This window comes from Notolepis coatsorum (genome assembly GCF_963971535.1).
Source record: "Notolepis coatsorum genome assembly, chromosome: 11".
Lineage (NCBI taxonomy): Eukaryota > Metazoa > Chordata > Actinopteri > Aulopiformes > Paralepididae > Notolepis > Notolepis coatsorum.
In genome coordinates this window covers 32,233,962-32,255,918 of record NC_140175.1, presented here as the reverse complement: position 1 = coordinate 32,255,918, position 21,957 = coordinate 32,233,962, and the positions used below count along the sequence as shown (strand labels likewise).

General features: G+C 42.9%; 1 protein-coding gene across 1 annotated transcript in view; it reads left to right on the top strand.

The window, feature by feature from the left end:
* Nucleotides 1–21,456, top strand: part of nup214 (nucleoporin 214) — a gene marked incomplete at its 3' end in the record, with an annotated part of 102,087 nt that extends 80,631 nt beyond the window's left edge. The window contains exons 30-32 of the mRNA XM_084324896.1: nucleotides 12,999–13,066; nucleotides 13,154–13,334; nucleotides 21,293–21,456. Coding sequence (XP_084181022.1) covers nucleotides 12,999–13,066; nucleotides 13,154–13,334; nucleotides 21,293–21,456 — 413 coding nt within the window. The remainder of the gene's footprint in view (nucleotides 1–12,998; nucleotides 13,067–13,153; nucleotides 13,335–21,292) is intronic.
* Between the last annotated feature and the right edge of the window lie 501 nt (nucleotides 21,457–21,957).

Sequence of the window (21,957 nt, the reverse complement as noted above, 5' to 3'; positions counted from 1 at the left end):
AAACTAACAATCCATAATAATCTAGTCTCTTAACACTTTGGATGCCACGCCTCCCCGTCTCAAAACTTTGTTGCGTGCCACCACCCACTTCAATGATAGCGCTCTCATATTTGCAAACGCATAAACTACATCTTAAATTATGGCTATGTGTCTAATCTGGCCGTCGCTTATCAATGACTTGTTTGCAGTCAACAGTGTCGAAAACGGATTGTTTTTTAATCAGTTCATTTCCGTTTTATACGATTTTGAAAAACACTTGGTTTCTTGAAACTTCCAGAACATTTCGAATGCTTTTAGCAAAATTCACATATTGCTCCATAGCGCCGTTTTCAGGAATTAGCCAGGATCACTCTGAAACTATACAATATTCACCACAGTATAACACGCAAACGTATACCGGTACATGAAAAAATTTATTCTTTTTCACACATGTTGAACGATGGATAGTTAATGTCAAATGAGCCATAGTATTGTCTCCATAGCTATAATATAGAATATAGATATAGCCCTGCAAACACCACGACGCACAGTGAAAATCCCTATCCTTTACAGCGGTGGCACACTGAGTACAAAGATGGCTAAAGCGGCTGGCGCCCAAAGTGTTAATGGGGTTGACCGGTGAAACTGTCCCTGGCAAGCTCCAGTTTTAAGTTAATTTCTCTCCTTGCCGGGGATGATTATGCTATTGTGTCGGCTCTATGGCACCAGGATTAGGGATGGGTACCGAATTTGGTACTTTTGAGGTACCGAACCGAAACACGTCGCGTCGGTACTACCGAGTATCGATTCAAGTGAGATACCAATTTTTTTTTTAAATAATAAAAAACTTTCATTTTTTTTTTTTACCTTTTTTCTTTTCATGTCGACGTTCACACACACTATATGCTTACCTAGGATTTTACTTGATTCAACAACAAAGCAGTCGGAGCAATGGCAAGCCGAAAACTGTCGAAATTGTAGTTATTTGAAGTTTGGATTATTTTTTTTCACTGAGGTAGGTAAATTAAATTTCTTGAGACTAAAGTACAGAAAAAAGCTACCGTTGGGTACCGGTATCGATTCACAGGTACCGGTACCGTATCGGTTCAAATGTGAAAGGTACCCATCCCTAACCAGGATCAATTCTATCTTTAGGGAAGGTATCTATCAAGGCTATTAGCATAATGGAACATGGGCCACAAATCTAATCCTATTCAGCCCCATCTACTGAATCTGGCAGCTGGCGAGACGCGCTGTAGATACACATGCCCACTGGCCAAGTCGGTTAGCTGCCATTTATTGAGTTGCTCTTTCTATACACTGATTCACTATCAGTTTGGGGATCTAATGCTTTGGTGTTTTCTAGCAGATCTTTGTTTTCGTGGGTTTTATTAGCTTAAACCTGCCCCATGCAACCTTTTTTGTGGAAAACAGATATTGTTTATTTTTCAAGTTAAATCACGGAGTAGGGCAGAGTTGAGCTGAACAAGAGAAATCTCCCAACAGCGATGCATGAAACGGTGAAATTGCCCAGCACTGCAAGATCTGTAAAAGGCTACAGTTCTCTTTGTAACAGTTCTCTTTGTAACAAATGTAAACCAGTGCCCAAAGAATTTTTTTTTTGTTGCAGTTTCTCTTATCCTCCATGTTTAAACAAGGTGCAGTTACCTCTCATGGCCACAGGGTGCCAATCTTCCATAGTGCATCTTTAAAGCTGCTGCCTGTAACATTGTAAAATTGTAATCTTCCTTTAAATGTTGAGAAAGTAGATGTGAAAACAAAAGGATGATGGTATTGTAGAGGTTAAAGAAATCCCTCTGTGTGGAGATCTGTCTGACGGCAAAGGCAGGCAGCAAGATAAGATGTAGGCAGCGCATGTGTCAGCAGTAACACAGATTTATTGGGCCTCGTTCAGATATCCTTTTTATGCTTCTTGTACATGTAGGGTCCCCCCGTCCTTCTCTCAGCACATCCACAAATGATATGGGAAGGCACTACACAGAAAAGCATTCTAGTTAATATATAGGGATGATTCTCCAAGGCTTAAAATGAACTTATTATCCAACATGTTGTCCCGGTATAATGCATATTGGGACAAGCGCAGCCGTTTTATATCATACTGTTTGCTGTCAGAGAGCCATCCGTAACTCTCGCTCTGGTCCCTCTGACCTGCCTCTGAAAACCAGCATCTCGGATCCAACGTATAGCTGCACTGCACTTCTTCCAGTAGTGCACCGATGTGAAAGTTGTGGCCGATACCGATAACCGATATTAACACATTGAGTGCCACGGATCAGCGTTTCCGTTAGCCGGTAATTACTGGTGTTTGACCGGCAAAATCTGTTGAAGTCCGACATATTTAATCTCTCCGGTCTTAATGTCCGGTGAAAATAATTCCCTGAGTCTAAGCACAATTTGATTATTTGAATTGTATTAAAATAGGCTAAAATTAAATAGCCTATGCGATGAACGAAACAATCATTACATTTGTTTCATCGTTGCTTCTAATAATGACAACGACGTTGTCAGCGAGAGCTTAGTGCTGGGTGTGCGAACTTTTGTGAAGCTGCAGAGCCGGAGCAGCAGCAGCACAGTGCAGTACTCCAGCAGTACTCCAATTCAGCCATTTGCAATTCAATGTTGGTTGGGGGGCGCTGCTGTGCAGTCCCCAGAAAAGAGCCAATAACAGCTGAATCTGCTGCTCTGCATCGACATACTCTCGCAAATAAGTCATTGGGAGGTGGAGAGAGAGAGAGTCGTCACGCAAACCCACGATAATGTTGCCGTCTCTCTCTGCCAAATTTCTCAGTTCTTCGCTTGATATAATTAATACAAATGTCCAATATAACGGAATTCGTTAGCTCATAAAAATGTGATTATAACAGACTGTTGTTTATTAATGTCGGGCGACTGCCCACAGACACCTATTTGATTTAAAGTCGGCAGCAGCACGAGTCTCGGGACTTATTTTATTTGGAATATAATGACTTTATACGCTAAAGTAGCCTAGTTTTAAGTAAAAATATTATAAATCTACATGCCTTGATGATGTCATTCTTTTGTTTTGTTGTCATTCTTTTGCCTATCAATTGTTTTTAAGCTCAATAAACTCTGACCGGAATTTCTCTCATTTGACCGGTAGATTGAAATCTACCGGACACTGAGGCCGGCAACAATTTTTTCTAACGGAAACCCTGCCACGGATGCGTTTTGTCGTTAGTTCATGCCGACCTTTGAGTGCCCCCGACGCTATATAGCGTTTGTTTGTCGTTTTTATTTTTATTGGCGATTTGAATTCATATTTCATCAATCGAGCCTTGGGTTAGTGCTGCAGAGTCTCTCTGAGCTCAATTGGGAAGATACCGCCCCCTATCGTCTCTCCCTGTGTAACTGCACCCCATTACTTTACACTGACGAAGGGGGGGTGGCCAGTTTCCTCATTTAACTTTTCCCTCAAGCCAACTGAAGAATCCATTGTGCTCGCCGGCCCGGAAAACGCGTGGATTATGTATTTACAGCACCCAACACTGTAATCAATAAGCGTGATCGATATTTGGAATGGCGATCAGCAATTGGAATAATCTTTTTGGATAACATCTGATCTCAGGTAAGGGATTAATTTTACCAGTCTTAGGATAATCAGAGCTATTTTCACCTATATATAAGCGTTTGCCCTATGCGTGTGTGTGTGTGGCTGTGATCGCTGATGAGGAAATGAGAGAATCGATTTTTCAGCCCGCCTCTATAGCGTGCATAAGTACACATATACTATCGATAATCTAGCGTTTAGTTGAAAACGATTCATAAATAGGCCGAAAAATGACAACGTGTTTGTGTATTCCAGAATATTCGAGTAAATGCCTTTTATCACGGAATCTATATATTTTCCTTGAAAACAAGGGCTTTTCAAAATGCTATAAAACGGAAATGAACCGATTAAAAAAAAAAACAATCCGTTTCGACGATGTTGACTGCAAACAAGTCATTGATAAGCGACGGGCAGATTAGACACAGCCATAATTTAAAACAGATTATGCGTTCACAACGCTATCATTGAAGTGGGTGGTGGCATTTAACCATGCTTCACCATGTTAATGGCGGCACTGAAAGTGTTAATATTGCTGTTCTGGCCGATACCGATATTTACCGATGTCGATATCTCTGTATAGAAAACACTTTTTTATGATAATCAAATAAAGAGCTATTATCCAAAACGATTTTTTTTATTCCCCCCCCCCCCAGAAATGACTGATATTTTTAAACTATTTAAGGCCAAAACATGTAAAAAGAAAAGAAAATCTTAAAAAAAGAAAAGAAAACATATATATTTTTTAATATCAACCCATATTGATATCGGACCGATATCGATGTGTAGAAAAACTGCCATATCGGCCGATATTATTTCGGCGGCCGATATATCATGCATCACTAAGTAGATTGTACTTATAGTTGAGCCCTGGAAACTGCTGGCATAAAGAGCTCTGCTAGTATAAAGAGCTCTGCTGGCATAAATAGCTCTGCTGGCATAAATAGCTCTGCTGGCATAAATAGCTCTGCTGGCATAAATAGCTCTGCTGGTATAAAGAGCTCTGCTGGTATAAAGAGCTCTGCTGGTATAAAGAGCTCTGCTAGTATAAATAGCTCTGCTAGTATAAATAGCTCTGCTAGTATAAAGAGCTCTGCTGGTATAAATAGCTCTGCTCGTATAAAGAGCTCTGCTGGCATAAAGAGCTCTGCTAGTATAAAGATCTCTGCCGGTATAAAGAGCTCTGCTAGTATAAAGAGCTCTGCTAGTATAAATAGCTATGCTGGCATAAATAGCTCTGCTGGTATAAAGAGCTCTGCTAGTATAAAGAGCTCTGCTGGAATAAAGAGCTCTGCTGGTATAAATAGCTCTGCTCGTATAAAGAGCTCTGCTGGTATGAAGAGCTCTGCTGGTATAAATAGCTCTGCTCGTATAAAGAGCTCTGCTGGTATGAAGAGCTCTGCTGGTATAAAGATCTCTGCTAGCATAAAGAGCTCTGCTAGTATAAAGAGCTCTGCTAGCATAAATAGCTCTGCTAGCATAAAGAGCTCTGCTAGCATAAAGAGCTCTGCTGGCATAAAGATCTCTGCTGGCATAAAGATCTCTGCTAGTATAAAGACCTCTGCTCGTATAAAGAGCTCAGCTGGCATAAAGAGCTCCGTTAGCATAAGACCTAGTATAAAGAGCTCTGCTCATATAAAGGGCTCTGTTGGCATAAAGAGCTCTGTTGGCATAAAGAGCTCTGCTGGCATAAAGAGCTCTGCTAGCCATTGTATTTCTTCTTTTTCCGTGGCTCTCACTGGATCCTCATGATTTTGGTGCCACGTGTGATTTTGCCCGGGTAGTATCAGCCATGTTGGAATCTGTACCACTCGGTACTCTGTTCTCAATACCCGACCCTACGCCACTTGTATAAGTCACTGTGTGGCCCTTTGACGTGCCTTGGTAGTTGGGTTGTTTTGCCCAGAGTGCACCTCAGCAGTATTGGTTTTGACTTTATAGCCAGGAAGGCCATAAAGATGCGCTGCAAAGACTGCAGGACATAAACACCAGGCCCGAGTGGTGCATCGCTGCGGTATTTCAGCCTGGGTCAGAGGGGTGGGAGTGTGTCTCAGACGGTCCAGCAGCTGGGTGTCCTCCCCGGGTTACAGAGGTCAGCTGGTGGAGTGGCTCAGACTATTTAGGGTTGGCCTGGGAGGACAGGATGTGAATGTTGCAGTAGAGTGGATAGAAGGGAGTAGGGGGGGGATGTGGAGGTGTTGTGACAGGAGTGAGACTTGGTGTGGGGCAGCAGCCTCTGCAGGGAACGGGGTGGGGTGGGGACATGCCCCATTCCCATTCCCAGGGATTCCCTGAATTCCCAACCAGCCCTCACACTCTCACAGTGGGCTTCAGACGGACAGCTGATCTGGATGTATCAGCCCTACCGTCCTGACTCCTCACTGGACTCAGGCTACGCACTGACCCAGCCAGCTCATCCTAATTTCACAGCTGACATTGACTGTTTTTCTTTTCTCTTTTGCCCATATAGACTTGGTGCTTAAGCTACTGTAGTAGTAGTATTATTATTATTAGGCCTAACAAAATTAATAGTTGGTTTCAGGTTGCCGACCGACCCTGCCGATTTAGGTGCGACCCAATATATTTTATGAGTTTAAAAAAAAAAAAAAAAAAAAAAAAAAAATTTTAGAATAAAGTTTCATAGAAATCTTAGTCAAACATTTAGTATTATGGATATTAAACATGCTGGCAGAGTACATGCATCCATGTTGTTGTGAACATTTTAATTAAATAAAGAAATTCCCTATCCATAGTCGCCGTGGGAAAGAATAAAATAAAAAAATTAAATAAAATAAATTCCCTACCTACCCATGGCCAAACTGACAAACCAACCTGAAACCAACTATTAATTTTGTTAGGCCTTATACTCTTTGTGATTCTGTCTCCCCCCACGACAATGAGAAGGACTGGGAGAAAGCGAGAGACACACACACACACTTACTCCAACAGAGTTCAGATGTGACTGTACAAGGACAAAGCGTGGCTCTACACCCACCCGGATGGGAAATGTTATTAGTCTCGAGTCAGAAGGGGGTTAGCCTGGAGGTTAATGAAGTTGTTGCATCTGCCCACTGCTCCCCCTTGTCTCGCGTGTCTCATTAGACACTCTATTCATGAGGTCAGGGCCAGGGAGCCCCTGTCTGGGTCACACACTCATTGTGTCCAGCAAGTCCAGCACCTCTGGCTGAGGGTGGATTGGATTACACTGATCTCCAGTTAACAGGAGTGCCGCCAGACAATGGCATAGATGATAGATCCTAGAAGGAGACTTCTTACCGTCTCTTACTATTATGTACTATGTCTATACTAAATGGTAAATGGCTGCATTTCTATAACGCTTTACAATTTGTTCCTCACATTTTACCCATTCACTCACACATTCACACACCGATGGCGGAGGCAACCATGCAAGGTGCCAACCTGCTCATCGGGAGCAATAGGGGTTAAGTAAGTGTCTTGCTCAAGGACACATCGACACACTGCCCGGGAGGAGTGGAAATCGAACTGGGAACCTCCGGATTACCAGACGACTGCTCTACCTCCCGAGCCACTGTCGCCCCATATACTACTATCTACTATGCTAATGAGTCTATACTATGATGCACTCTGTGTGTAGCACTCAAACTCATCATTGCTAGACGAACAATAAGATGAGATAAGTAGTGCTGTCAATCGATTAAAATATTTAATCTGATTAATCGCATGATTGTCCATAGTTAACTTGCGATTAATTCCTTTTCTAAATCTACCTTAAACGGATCTTTTTCGAGTTTTAATACTCTTATCAACATGAGAGTCAACAAATGCCTGCTTTATGCAGCCATTTAACACAAAAGGATGACCCTCATGCATTGCAAATTTGCATCAAATTCAAAACAGAGTGATGCACAAAATAACTTAAAAGAAAATAATAATTTAAAACAATGAATAAAGTGTACATGAAATAATAGGGGAAAGAAAACGTTAGGAACTTGTTACATTCACCCACACAAGGGCTGAGGACTCACACAAGTGTGTGTGTGAGAGAGATAGAGAGAGAGGGGGGGTGAGAGAGATGAGGAAGGGGCAAGAGAGAAAGAGAGCTGGGAGAGTGTGTGTGAGAGATTTTATTTGATTTTATTTTATTATTTTTAGTCCCATTGAGATACAAGATCTCTTTTGCAAGGGAGACCTGGCCAAGATGACAGCAATAACATTTGCAATATATCAGACAGCAATAAAATGTGCGATACATCACACAAGAACATAATAAAAGCGCATGTATACAATATACAATACATCACATGTAAACACAAAAACAGAATAGTCTACATAATACATTCTAATGCATAATGAAACTAACAATTAAGATAGCTAAAATTACATTACAGTGTAAAACAAAAATACTTTACAGTGTTAAAAACAGAGAGACACACTCTCCTAGCTCTCTTTCTCTCTTGCCCCTTCCTCATCTCTCACCCCCCCCTCTCTCTATCTCTCACACACACACACACACACACACACACACACACACACACACACACACACACACACACACACACACACACACACACACACACACACACACACACTTTGAGTCAGAAACAAACACAGTATCAATGAGAGTATCAATAATACACCTGAGTGAAGTCTAGTAAAAATATATATATTATTTTATTTGTTTAACGCTAATCGTGCGTTAAAAAAATAGTGGCGTTAACAGAATTGTTAATGACGCGTTAACTTTGACAGCCTTAGAGATAAGATATTCCTTTATTGATCCCCTTGGGGAAATTCAGGCATCATACCAGCATGGGGGAGGGGAGGGGGGTACAGGTATGGCCATGGTAATAGTAGAAGACATAAACACAGGCAATACAATTATATAGTACAGTAGAAAAGTAAAAATAGGCTGTGTAAATAATATAATTAACTCTGAATATACGCATATGAGCAAGTAGGCAGTGGGATCAAAGGTGCAGATGAGGGTCTGTATGCCCCATCAGTTATATTATGCATTACAATAAATATAGAATACTAGAATCTAAATATATACTATGAGTAAGTAAAGTATACAGTATACACAGTTGCAGTATACATAAGGTACCCTAACTGGCATGATATACGTCATACGCTGTAGTCCGTGCAGTTGCCCTTAGCTGTTGGAGGTGTACCCTTCCTGCTGATTTTGTTGTACACAATTTGTAAGTCGCTTTTGATGAAAGCATCGGCTATGACTGAATGTAAAATGCAAATGAGAGGGTTCTCAAAGCGGACGGTCCCGGGCTGCTTCTCTTTGTCAGAGGGGCAGAACGCTTGTTGTTTTTAAGCTGGAACGTCTGGGAAATGATTTTTTTGTTGTTGTTGTTGTTGTTGTTGTTGTTGTTGTTGTTGTTGTTGTTGTTGTTGGTAAGGCAGAGTATTGTGTTACTCGGGTGTGTGCAGACGCCAGGCAGAGTGGCTTTAAACAGTTTTTTTTGCCCTTTAGCCTGCCAGTACGCGGCAGATAAGAGCAGCGAGGAGCCCTCCACCCTGCTCATTTAGTACATTGGCTCCCTTCCTCTCAAAACTACATTGTTGGGGGGGATTTTCATTTTTCATCACCATTCCCAAGCTCTCGCCAGCTTCCGCTGGATGGCTGTAGTGTGGAATAAACCGGTAGTTCCTCCGAGCTCGTCTCACAAGCACCGTTCGGTCCCCCGCTCCCTCCTCCTCCACGCTCAAGTGGCTAACGAACGAACGTGTCGGCACTCGGCCGGAGCAAGTCCTTACGTAACCATCAGGACTTCTATTGTTTTTTTTGTGTCTATACGTTCGTATCCCTCCGGACCACTTCTCTCCAAGTGTCAGCCCGACTATCCTCAACCGCTTTTGTTATTGGGCCGGTTGGAGGGGAATCGTTTTTGAAGAGTGGACGGTCGGGTGGACGGTCGGGTTACAAGTACCGTGTCCTCTCCGGTGATATTGTGTGAATTGTTATAAGCGGCGGACGCCGTTTTGAATTTACAATGCCGGCGGTACGTTTACAATAGCCGGCTCGGCTGGAACAGAAACAGGTGTTTTACTATAAACAGTCCTGAAATTCCTGTTGAGTCTCTATGATATGCAGGCTTCATTCCTCAGTTATAATTTTAGTCCAGCCCATGGCAGGCCTGTATTTTTGGGCAGCTTACTGTCAGCAGAGCAGAGGTATGCCAACTCGCCCCTAACCACTGTTGTGTTTTTATTTCACAAACTCTGCTCATGGCTTGGTACTAGGTACCTACACTCTTTTTTTTTACTGTTAATCTTCAATTAGATCACTGTTGTGTTCAAAGTTAATTTGCAGTCTGGCTTCTGTGTCGATTTTGGCAAGGCTAATTTAATATGTAATTATGGGGTGGAGGGGTCTGGTAATTTCCTGTGCACATTTTCAGAGACAAACGCTTTTTACCGTCAGTTCAGTATGTCCTAATATTGCATTAGGAAGGCTACTCTTATATACATTTGATTATTACGAGAGAATGCACTTGAGGCTTGGGGGATTTTTATTGTCTGTAATGCAGTCGCTCTCTAAAAGCAGGCAATTTTAAGAACAAGCCAGACAAAATTGAAGCTGAATGAAAGTGAAATAAGAACCTGCCGTTGGGGGAGAGATATCCAAGGACTGACTGGCTGTCTGAGATGGCTTAGTGCGCGCGCACACACACACACACACACACACACACACACACACACACACACACACACACACACACACACACACACACACACACACACACACACACACACACACGTATACAGAAGCTTGACGTACAGAGTCTGAATGTGTACAGAGAGGCTAGATGTACAGAGTCTGAATGTGTACAGAGTAGGGCTGAACGATTAATCGATTTTAAATCAAAATTGCAATTTAAAATTATGCAATTAGCAAATTAAAAAAATTGCAATTTTTTTTTTTTTTTACCAGGAAGTCCCATTGAGATACAAGATCTCCTTTGCAAGTTGTTGTTATTGTTGTAGGAACGGTTTGGGAGAGGGAGGTAAGGGGTTTTAGATTGTGTGTTGTGAAGTTTAGACTTCAGAGAGGGAGAGTAAAGTACAGAAAAAAAGGTACCGTTGGGTACCGGTATCGATTCCCAGGTAAAAAGAAACATTTTCAGGCTTGGTGTCCTGAACCGACCCAGTGCGTAGGCCAGATGCAAGCCGCATTTTACAATAAACCTCTGTGGGCTGCTTAAAAAAAAATATTATTATAATCGCAAATTTAATTGCAATCGCAATATCCGTCAGAAAAATCGCAATTCGATTATTTCCCAAAATCGTGCAGCCCTACTGCCCTAGTACAGAGTCTGTCCACTCTCAGTGTCAGAGTGATGAGGATTAGTGTTTTCATGCTTCACTGTCTTTCTGCTCCGCCATCCAGAACCTGCAAGGGAAATGGAGCTCTCGTCACGTTGGTGTAATGCCACTGAAATGACACATCCATAAAAATGACTACTACAGCACACGCACACACCCACACACACACACACACACACACACACTCACACACATGACACCATCCATAGAAATGACTACTACACACACACACACACACACACACACACACACACACACACACACACCTACACACACACCTACACACACACACACACACACACACACACACATATGACATCATCCATATAAATGACTACTACAGCACACACACACATATGACACCATCCATAGAATTGACTACCATAGCACACACACACATGACACCATCCATAGAATTGACTACCATAGCACACACACACATGACACCATCCATAGAATTGACTACCATAGCACACACACACATGGCACAATCCATAGAATTGACTACCATAGCACACACCAGGGTTCGAAATTAACGGGGGCTCGGGGCAAAATGCCCTTGAAAATGGACAAAATGCCCCCGAATATCAGTTAAGGAGGGCAGAAAATGCCCCCGACAGTTTACTAATTATATATATGATCTACAGTGCGAGCATTTCCCTTGTTATTTGCCCCTAATAATATGTGTGTGTGCGCCACCCGGAAAAATCATTTACTCGAGACGAGTGACGATTACAAAACAGCTCCGCTGTTATAATAGTCCCACATTACACAAGGCGCATAAACGTCCAATCACAGTAGCGCCCGAAAACAAAGTCACGGTACCGGCTTAGGCAAGTTATACATTCAGAATCAGACAACGCAAAAAAATCAGCCAGCCATGAAGCCCATTCATTTTGAGCAAAAGAGAGACGAGGAGAAAGAGAGGAATCCGGCTGACATGGCTTTTGAAGTGATATTCGCACGTGTTTTTGCGGGTCCAGTCCCCACGGTATGTTGACAGAATTCGCAAAACACCTTATCGACTGAAGCATAAAAGTCATTAGGATACTGCTCTGCTCTGAATTTAGGGCTTAGTGGGGAATTTCTTCCGACGTTAACGTTAACGACGCACCGAAGCAGCTAGACGCTTGAACATTTCTCCGTGTTGTGTGCACACCAGCGGTCCCCGCCTCCTCCCTCCTTGCAACAAACGTTCCACCCAAAAACTGAATTTCTATTTCATAATGAATTAAAGAATTGTATAAAGAATTTTCAATGTTCTGTCATCTAATAATATATTCCTTTACCTTTCCTATCTGTATCAAAGTCAAAATGTTGGTATCATAACATACAACATACAAAAGCAGCTCGACAACCGATATCCTTTGCGTTTGATTGATTGAAAACTTTATTAACAGATTGCAGAATGGGTACAATACAGTACAGCTCAATACACACAAGTTAAGGGGATGCAGACCAGAGAAAGACTTTCGTCTTGTTTACATCAGGGTCCCCCATTTTCAATTCATAGTGTGCACACGCACAGTATAATAATGCATGAGATAAATAGTTAATAAACTCTGTGTTACTTGAACAATTTTCACTGTGCTCCTAAATTTCTTTGTGTGCTCCTAAATTTTTATTTAGATTTTTTTTATTAACATTTTATTTAGGAGCACATGTGCTCCTTGGGAAAAAGGTTAGCGTAGAGCCCTATATATGGAGACATTAACATTACATTATCAAACATAGGGACGAAGACTGTAAAAAAAAGTGTCAACAATGTTTTATAATCCTTATGTTAATTTTCATCATACAAATTCAGTGCCCCCGAAATACAAAAAAAAGCCCCCGAAAATCAATTAAGGGGGGCAAAAAAAGCCCTTGAAAAAAAAAGTTAATTTCTAACCCTGGCACACACACACGACACCATCCATAGAATTGACTACCATAGCACACACACATGACACCATCCATAGAATTGACTACCATAGCACACACACACATGGCACCATCCATAGAATTGACTACCATAGCACACACACACATGGCACCATCCATAGAATTGACTACCATAGCACACACGCACACATCTCTATCTTCACCCCAGTGTTTCTCTTTTCACACACAGCTTTCGGCTGCTCCCCCGCCGCCCCAGCGTTTGGCCAGCCCGCCGGAGGGGGGAGTGTCTTTGGACAGGTAACGTCAGCCCATCGGTGCAACATCTGTTAATAACGTGTTGTTAAATGACGCGTTAAAACACTTAAGATCCCTGTGTCTCTCCAGCAGCAGCAGCCGTCATCTGGTGGAGGTCTGTTTGGTGCCGGTACAGCCGCTCCGGCGGGCCCCGCTGCCGGCGGGGGCTTCTTCAGCGGCCTGGGGGGCAAGCCCAGCGAAGACGCCGCCAACAAGAACCCGTTCGGCACCACCGAGACCACCGGGGCCTTCGGCCAGCCGAACCAGACTGGTAGGAGGACACAATGACTTCAAAGGAACCTAGTGTAGTGTCTATAATTAAGATGAAACCAGTGCCCTTATTGGGTGTGAGACCCTTCATGTTCCCGATTGATCCTCGCAGATCATTAGCGGCTCCCGCGAGGGATGGCTTATATACATACCCAGGAAGTTAGCCAGCAAAGACTATTGCCATTAGCAAATTAAACTACAGTTGAGATAGCTGTTGGCTCCAAAATCAGCAACTGAGCATTACATTCTAGGCTTCTCTGCCCCCTCTGATGCCTGTGAGGACGATCACACTAACCCTAGCTCTAACCCTAGCTCCTCTACCCTCTCTGAATCCTGTGATGACTATCAAACTAACCCTAACCCTTGCTCCTCTACCCTCTCTGATGCCAGTGCTGACTATCGGACTCATCACACTTTCATTACCATTTCAGTTTTCATGTAAATTCATGGGATTTAGAGCATAATCTTTTTTTATGTATTTATTTTTCATCTTTTCTTTTTTTATCCTCTGTCTGTACACAGTCTGTCCTAAATCGATTTTCTCTATTTTGCTTCCAGCCATAATCTTGTGAGTGGATTTGTAATGTTTCTCCCCTGTTGATGCCGCAGGCAGGGACTAGCGCATATCCGCTCTATCTGTGACTCGACTCAACCCTCTCTCCTGCACTCCCAGTCACTGCTCTCCAGCTGACTGGAATAGCTTTACTTACCTTATGCACACTTTTACCTGTGACGCACGCAAGCTTCACTGCTGTAAGCATTGGATTGCAATAGCTTTCATCAATGTGTTCGCTCTGTTCTCAAGCTTCTAAGATCATGAGTTTAGATGGTGCAACCATCGGGTCAATAATATTAACCTTGATGATGAGCTCCAACTACTCCCGTATTTCTTAAAAGTCCACGGCTCTCAGAAAAGCATTGAAAATGGGATGGAGTGACTCGAGGATTCTTGATTTATGGGTCTGTTGAATATGGATGACCTGTTTCAAAGGGATTCTTTGATAAGATGGTACTATGTCTGCTGCACAGCAGAGGCTTTGACTCTTCAAAGCATTTCGTGATCTGGAGTAGAGGATGACATCTTTTCGGGATTCCTGCGGGATTCCCACGGGATGGGAGTCAATTTCACTTTGATTCTTTCCCGTGATTGGGCAGGACCGGGAGTAAAAGTCAACGGGAGCAGAAGGGAGTGGGAACTATGACAACAAAATCAACGGGATTTGGACGGGAGTGATACATCGGTGCATCACTAATGTAAATGTTTGGTGGTTTTATATTTAACTAAGGCAGACATCAGGGCTTTACAGCGTGCTATGAAAAAATCGGTCTGTGCGATGAATGAATTTACTGCACTAGCACCCGTGCGATAGGCATTCGGTCCATATCGATACTCTTATTTTGAAAATCCTGTGGCAGGTCTCATTTCCACCCAAGCGCAGCTCCAGCCATAATATCTATGGCTCCAGCAGCTAACAACATTCGGTTCATATCGATACTCTTATTTTGAAAATCCTGTGGCAAGTCTGTCATTTCCTCCCAAGCGCAGCTCCGGCAGCACAGTTATGTTAGAGTGCTCATTTTGCGACCAGGAAATAAGTCCCTGCCTGTTTTTCCCCGCAACGCTTCCAATGCATCTTACATGCTTTGCATCCTCACCAAAACTAACTAGTTAGCTGCTACCGGTAACTAAGCTGAGCTAACCCGGCTCAGAGGCAGAGAAAACAGTGAGGAAAGGGAGGGGTCGGGGGAGCCTTAGCCTCTCTCTGTCCCTCTCTCTACATCAATGATTTTAAGTAGGTGAGGTCAAAGGAGTTTGATAGTATTTACTGAGGATGGCCAGATGATGTTGATATTTAAACATAACAAATATAATGCATAATAAATGTATACATCATCATGCAACATAAAAGAAATTAGGAACTGTTTGGGAGAGGGAGGTAGGGAGGGGTTTTAGGTTGTGTTGTGAGTTCCAAAAAATTAAGCTTAGTTATTTCAAGTTTAAAGCTCAATATATCAAAACATGGCACTTTACAGTGAACAGGAGGTATATTTGTATTAAGAAACAATAGATTGTTTTTCATTTAAATGTCTGGAAGAGCTAAATGAATTTTTTTCAAATAATATTTTCGTTACCTTTTTTGAGTTGATCTAAATGTTACTGATTGTGTTAAATGGGCTTATGATATCATCTCATATCGATTGCAGGCACCTGCATCGTATCGTATCGTGGCAGACGTGATATCGGCAAATATCGTATCGTTGTCCAAAGAATCGATATCGTATCGTGATGAAACTGGTGATTCCCACCCCTAGTAGAGTCCATACATCCAACACCAAATCCCATAATTCCTTACACGTAACATGTCTGGCTGTGTGACGTCAACTTGTCAGCATGAAAATGACAGCCAAACATGGCACTGCAACTAAATAACACAAATACAATGGGCACATTTGTGACTGTTACAAATATAACACGTTTTATACTTGTGCTACAAGATTTTGGCCTGTGCTACAAAACTATCAACCTCTGTAGCACCAGTGCTATGTGCAAAAAAAGTTACCGTACAGCCTTACAGATATGATGTGACCCATGTACTGCATATTTTATACTGAGGAAGAAAAACGGAGCAGGATTGGTAAATGGGAGTGGGATTCTATAAAAGTTTGGCTCGGGATTGGGACGTGATTGGGATCAGTCCTCTGTGGGAGTGGGATTTTTCGAAACTCTCACTTGGGATTGGGATGTGATGGGATTATTTCTGTGGGAGTGGGAATGAGCGGGAGTCAAAATCCACTCACATGTCAGCCTCTAATCTGGAGCTCACTTGACAACTGCATCTTCCATTCATCCATTGTGGAATCCAGGTTGACAATTATCAGGGCTTCAATTAAAGGTGCTTTAAGTGGTATTTCTTTGTTCAAATATATTTTAAATAGCTCTACATTCGGACAGCCATCACTGATATATAGTGTTTGGTCAGTAACATGTGTCTCCCGTCCCTCCTCTGCAGTAAACACAAAATAAATGTTATCCCACTTAATCCAATCAGGAGAGAGAACCCTAGATATGTTTGACTCATTTCAAGAAATCTTGCCAAGCTAAATCTGCTTACTGCACTGGCACCAGGCAGATTATTTTACTTGTATTTGCTTAAAACTAGTTCTTATTTTTGTTAGACCATTTTTGCAGTGTGGAGTTCTCTCTCCTGATTGGATAAAGTGGGAACGGGATGCCACAACATTTATTTTCAGTTTACTGCAAAACGAAGACCCATGTTAATTGACCAAACAGTGATGGCTGTTGGAATATAGAGCTATTATGTTTATTTATAAAAAAAAATATTTACAAAAATACACTTACAGCACCCTAAGTAAGGGATAATCAATGAGTAGGTGTGCATTAAATGGTTTTAAGGCACGACGTGGAGGCAAAGAACCACTCAACATTTGGCCATTAAGCATGTATGGTCAGTCATAGCCTCAAGTACAGTGTCATTGTTGCAAGTTACGCATGCATCAAAAACGGTTTTAACAGCACACTTGCCGGCCAATCGGAAAAGACTGTTCACCCAGGCACATGGTGTTTTAATGGCACCTAATGGATTTGATCCATAAGCGTACAGGGAAATTAGTGTTTTCTACCCACCGTCTGCCAGGCCCCAGCAAACGAGGCTTCTTTTACTGAGAGCAGTCAGTGGGCACTGTGCCACAAGACACTCTCCACTGGCAAGTATCCATTCACCCATCCTCCTGTCTGTGATGAAAAGCCACCCTTTTTATCTAATGACACTTATCAGGTTCTGTTTTCCAACAAAGAAGTCTCCCTCCCTCTTTTTTTTATGTGCAGGTAATTTATTGTCAATATCGTGAAATAGCTTCTTCACCCAGATGACCTACATTCGGCAGGTTTGTGTACCGGAGACCGTAGTGCTTCAACAAAGTTTTCTCGCAAATGGTTGGAACTTGATGCGACAAATTGCCTATTTTAGATAAGAGTTGGGACCGATCTGATCCAATATCCGTATCGGGTTCCGATACTGACGTAATTCACGTATCGGATATCGGCGCGACTTCACAGATGCACATACCGATCCAGATTCTATATGCAGGGCTCCAGAGTGCAACCATTTTAGTCACATTTTGCGACCATTTTCTGAGATGGCGCTAGTAAAATTAGAAGGGAATTAGAAAATAGGAATAAAATAATAATAAAAAATAAGGAAGTGCAGTTAAAGGTGTAAAGCTCTATCCTTTCTAAGTATCTTCATTGATAGTCAGGGTATCGATGTGTTGCAGAAATGGTTGCCAGGTCACATGGAATGTTTCAAGGGAGCCCTTTAGGGAGAATCTGATTCGCTCAAGCTTAACGCAATGTAGTATCTCATGTATCCATCTGTTGTGAGTAGGTGGGGAAGGGTGTATCCATTTAAAGAGAATAAGTCTCCTAGCGAGGAGGGTAGTGAACGCCACAACTCGTTTTGCAGCCCTAGATGCAATCGTAGGGGTATTCGGGATACCGAAAAAGGCAGTGAGTGGATCAGGGTCTAACGTCACGCCCACGACCCTACTTAGTGTATCAAATATTGCAGTCCAAAACTCTGAGTTTGGGGCACGTCCAAAACATGTGCATATAATCCGCTGGAGATTGTTTACATCTATTACACGCATCCGTTCTATCCGGGTATATGTTTGCTAACCTCGCATTGGTGTAGTGAACCCTATGCAGGATCCTACACTGCAGCAAACTGTGTCTTGCACATATACAGTAGAGGAAGTGTGTACAAGGTCTAATATATGATCCCATTGTTCATCTGTAATGATAATTCCCAGATCTTCGTCCCATTTGGCTTTTAGGGAGTCTAAGCAAGTTGGGTTCATCCAAAATATTTAATCATATAAAATTGAGACGAGCCCTTTCCGCCCGGTACCGAGTGATGGGAGAGGGTCTGCTTTTTCTTTTTTTACATACCGTATATATATCACATTCACTTCTCGTTCATCGCCGGGAGGGAGAGATGTTTGTGTGTGTGCTCTCCATAGAAATGCCTATCCCCAGAGGTCAGCCAGCTTGCCCCCTCTCTCTCTCTCTCTCTCTCTCTCTCTCTCTCTCTCTCTCTCTCTCTCTCTCTCTCTCTCTCTCTCTCTCCTCTCCCTCTCCCTCTCCCTCTCCCTCTCCCTCTCCCTCTCCCTCTCCCTCTCCCTCTCCCTCTCCCTCTCCCTCTCCCTCTCTCTCTCTCTCTCTCTCTCTCTCTCTCTCTCTCTCTCTCTCTCTCTCTCTCTCTCTCTCTCCCTCTCCCTCTCTGTGCCTGCCCTCGCTTGTAATGGCATTAAAATGTGCCGTTCATTCCTCCAAAGTACTTATGTGCCACAGGCCCAGAAGTACAACTAATTAGTAAGCGATCTCACGAAGAAATCTCATGAACTATTTTCAAACGTTTCAACAATGAGCAGACAAAACGGGGAAAAACAACCTGAGAAAATTAATACCCCCACCCACCTCCCCACTACAACACATCAGACATGCTCCACAGCAACAAAATACAAATAATTGATTAAATACAAATAAAATAAATACAAAAAAAGGGGTGCGTTTCCCTCCCAATCAATCAATCAATCGGTCTGCTTGGTCTCAGTCCGCCCAGATGACCAGTCACTCTTTTGTGCCCCCTGCCAATGTTAAATGTATGGTGTCTTCTAAAGACTGATGGGTACATATATAGTCAACCCAAAGTCTGGGGTCCTTTTGCATGGCTGCATGTGGGAGACCGCTTCACAGCCGCCAAGTCAGTCCTCATAGTCCCGACAAAACCAGTGTACAAAGTACCAGGACCATCAGGCGACCAAGAATCCCTTCAGTTGAGGACGGCCCCTAGAAGAAGGGGATGATGGGACCAAGGGGGAGAAGGTAAAGTGAGAAGATATAGAGAAATTAAAGAAAGGCAGAAGTGCTCTGAGTTCAAATTGTCCTAGACATATTCTTTTTTTAACTTCTTAACTCTTTGACTGCCACGCTGTTTTTCCATCTGTACTTCCTGGCGCCAAAGTTTTTTGACCATTTTCACGATGTTTGCAGACCCATCTTATATTCTATATTATAGCTATGGAGACAATAGTATGGCTCATTTGAAAGGAAATATGTATACTCCAACAGGGGGGAAAAACGTTTAGTTCTACATACCTTCGTTCCTGCGCTATCCCATGCAATAAATCGTCCTGTTTCAAAATAATCCAGTTCTGTTTCCTGGAACGCGAGATATGACGTGTTTTGTGCGCATAATATATTGCTCGCCTGCCACCTATATTATTTCCAGGTCAAAGGTTACATGACCATAGTAGAATGATTCTCAAACCATGGGGGGGGGTCCCCGGAATCGTTTGCTGATGCTGGGATCATTACAAAGGCATGTTTTATGATGGGGTTCGGTAAAATAGACATTACCGTTGTCAGCAGGTCCACCAAAACCCTGTCCACTCTTGCTCCGATGTGTCTTGGGTCAGAACAATAAATAACGTTAGTTGGCCCTGGCAGTGCCCAACAGATAACATTATTGTTACATCCAAACAGCCTGTTTGAAAATACTAGAATCCAACATAGTCTGGTGAAAACACACCTTATGCTATGGATGGATCATCACCGTTTCATAATAATCTCCAATTGTTGTGAAGGGCCAGATTAAAGCTGAGAATCTACATTTATTGTTTTATATACCTTGTATATTATTTATATATACACGTTATATCCCTTTAAGCCTGCGTTTGAATCCTAGTAATATTCGCTTTCCTTATTGGATAACGCTATCGGCGCCAGACCGCGAGCCCCTAAAGTCAGGTTCAAAGGCAAGTCCGGGCATGTTGCAACATGCCTGGAGAAGGCGCATTGATTCGAGACGAGAACTGAGGTTCGGCACTAGAACGCCACTTAAGTATATATACGGCGGCAGGTGCGAACAGTAGCTGTTCATCGTTCATCAAGTTCAGTGTGATTCTAATGTAGTGAGAAGCAGTTCGTCTAACAGAGCGTTGAGAACCACGTGCGAAGTGAATAGTAAAAGTGTCAGATTTAATGCAGTAACGTCAAGTTCGACTTAGCTTAATGTGAAGTAAAGAGTCGTTAATTATTGTGTATCGTGCCAACAGCAGTTCGTTCGTGTGTAGCATTACCCAGCAGTTCGTTCGTTTAGCTAGTGGACCTTAGCCAGGGTGCGTGGACTAAATACATTGGTGCCAGTACCCGAGGAGGCCTAGTCGGAGAACCTACTGGACATGTGCACATTGGAACCGACGGCGGCGATTGCAGAACCAGTATTGGTTGGATTATAGTGATTGTGGAACGTACTACCCTTGGAGAAGAGCATCGTTAATCTCCACTGGCGTTTGGATTTAACCACCGTGAGGACCTACTTCGGGCTGGCTTCGTGGATTGAGGCTAGCTGGCTATCATCATTGCTATCGTGCAATTGGATTACAGTTATTGCTTTGATGCTGAGCTTTGGATTACAAGGACTGGATTCTGTACGTGAACCCCCTTCTTCTTCAATTGATCAGACTGAGTATCCGAACATTCCTCTCTCCTCCAGAGCTTACATCTCTGGGAGGAACCCCCTTGTCTCCAGCGGTACCAGCGTTTCCCCCTATAATTGCCATCCTACGCCAGGCGGCGTTAGCCTAGTACCCCATCGTAGGAATTATTCTATTCCCACTGACTTCTGCTACTGACTGACTTATGCATATTCTTCGCCATACAAGCGCGACCCTAATTCTCATATATGTACAATTTGATGCATAACAATAAATACCCTCAATGATATTTCTTTGTCCCCGTGCCGTGTTATTATGAGTGTCTGCCATAATTAGATGTACTGTCTGGCAAGTAATACTACGTACATAACTAGCAGTGGTTTAATCTATCACAATCTTTAATACAGTCAGGGTTTTGTAACCCCTCAGTTACACCAATAGTTCGCTCGTCTATGGTGGTGGACTTCAGGCGTGACCCCACAACTCCCCCGGCTCTGGAGATTAATGGCCAGAAAATAGAGCGCGTTGAGGAGTACAAATATCTTGGCACCACCATCGACCATAAGCTCACCTTCAAGACCAACACAGATAACATCCACTCTTAAGTGCCAACAGAGACTGTTCTTCCTCACGAAGATGAGGAAGCTTCAGGTCCAACCATCAATCCTGCAGGCTTTCTACAACTCCTTTGTGGAATCGATAATGTCCTTTAACATTACATCATGGTTTGGAGTGATGCGTGCCATCAACCGGAAACCTCTCTACAGGGTCGTTAAGATCAGCGGCAAGATCATTGGGAAGGACCAGGAGCCACTCAGCAGCATCCACAAGAAACGGACAGTTAAAAAGGCCTCCCAAATAGTTGAGGACAACACACACACCCTTCACACCCATTACAAACTAATGCCCTCAGGCCGTCGATACAGAGCTTCATCATTGAACAAAAGGGGCTTACAGTAGGTAGCTTCGTTGCCAACCTCCATCAGACTGCTGAACACCTAGGTCTGGTGGAGGCCGGACTGCCCCCCCCCCTTTGGACTTTGGACTACGGTACTTAAAATAGACTCCCCCTTCCACCTGATGGACATATATCACCTGTACTACTA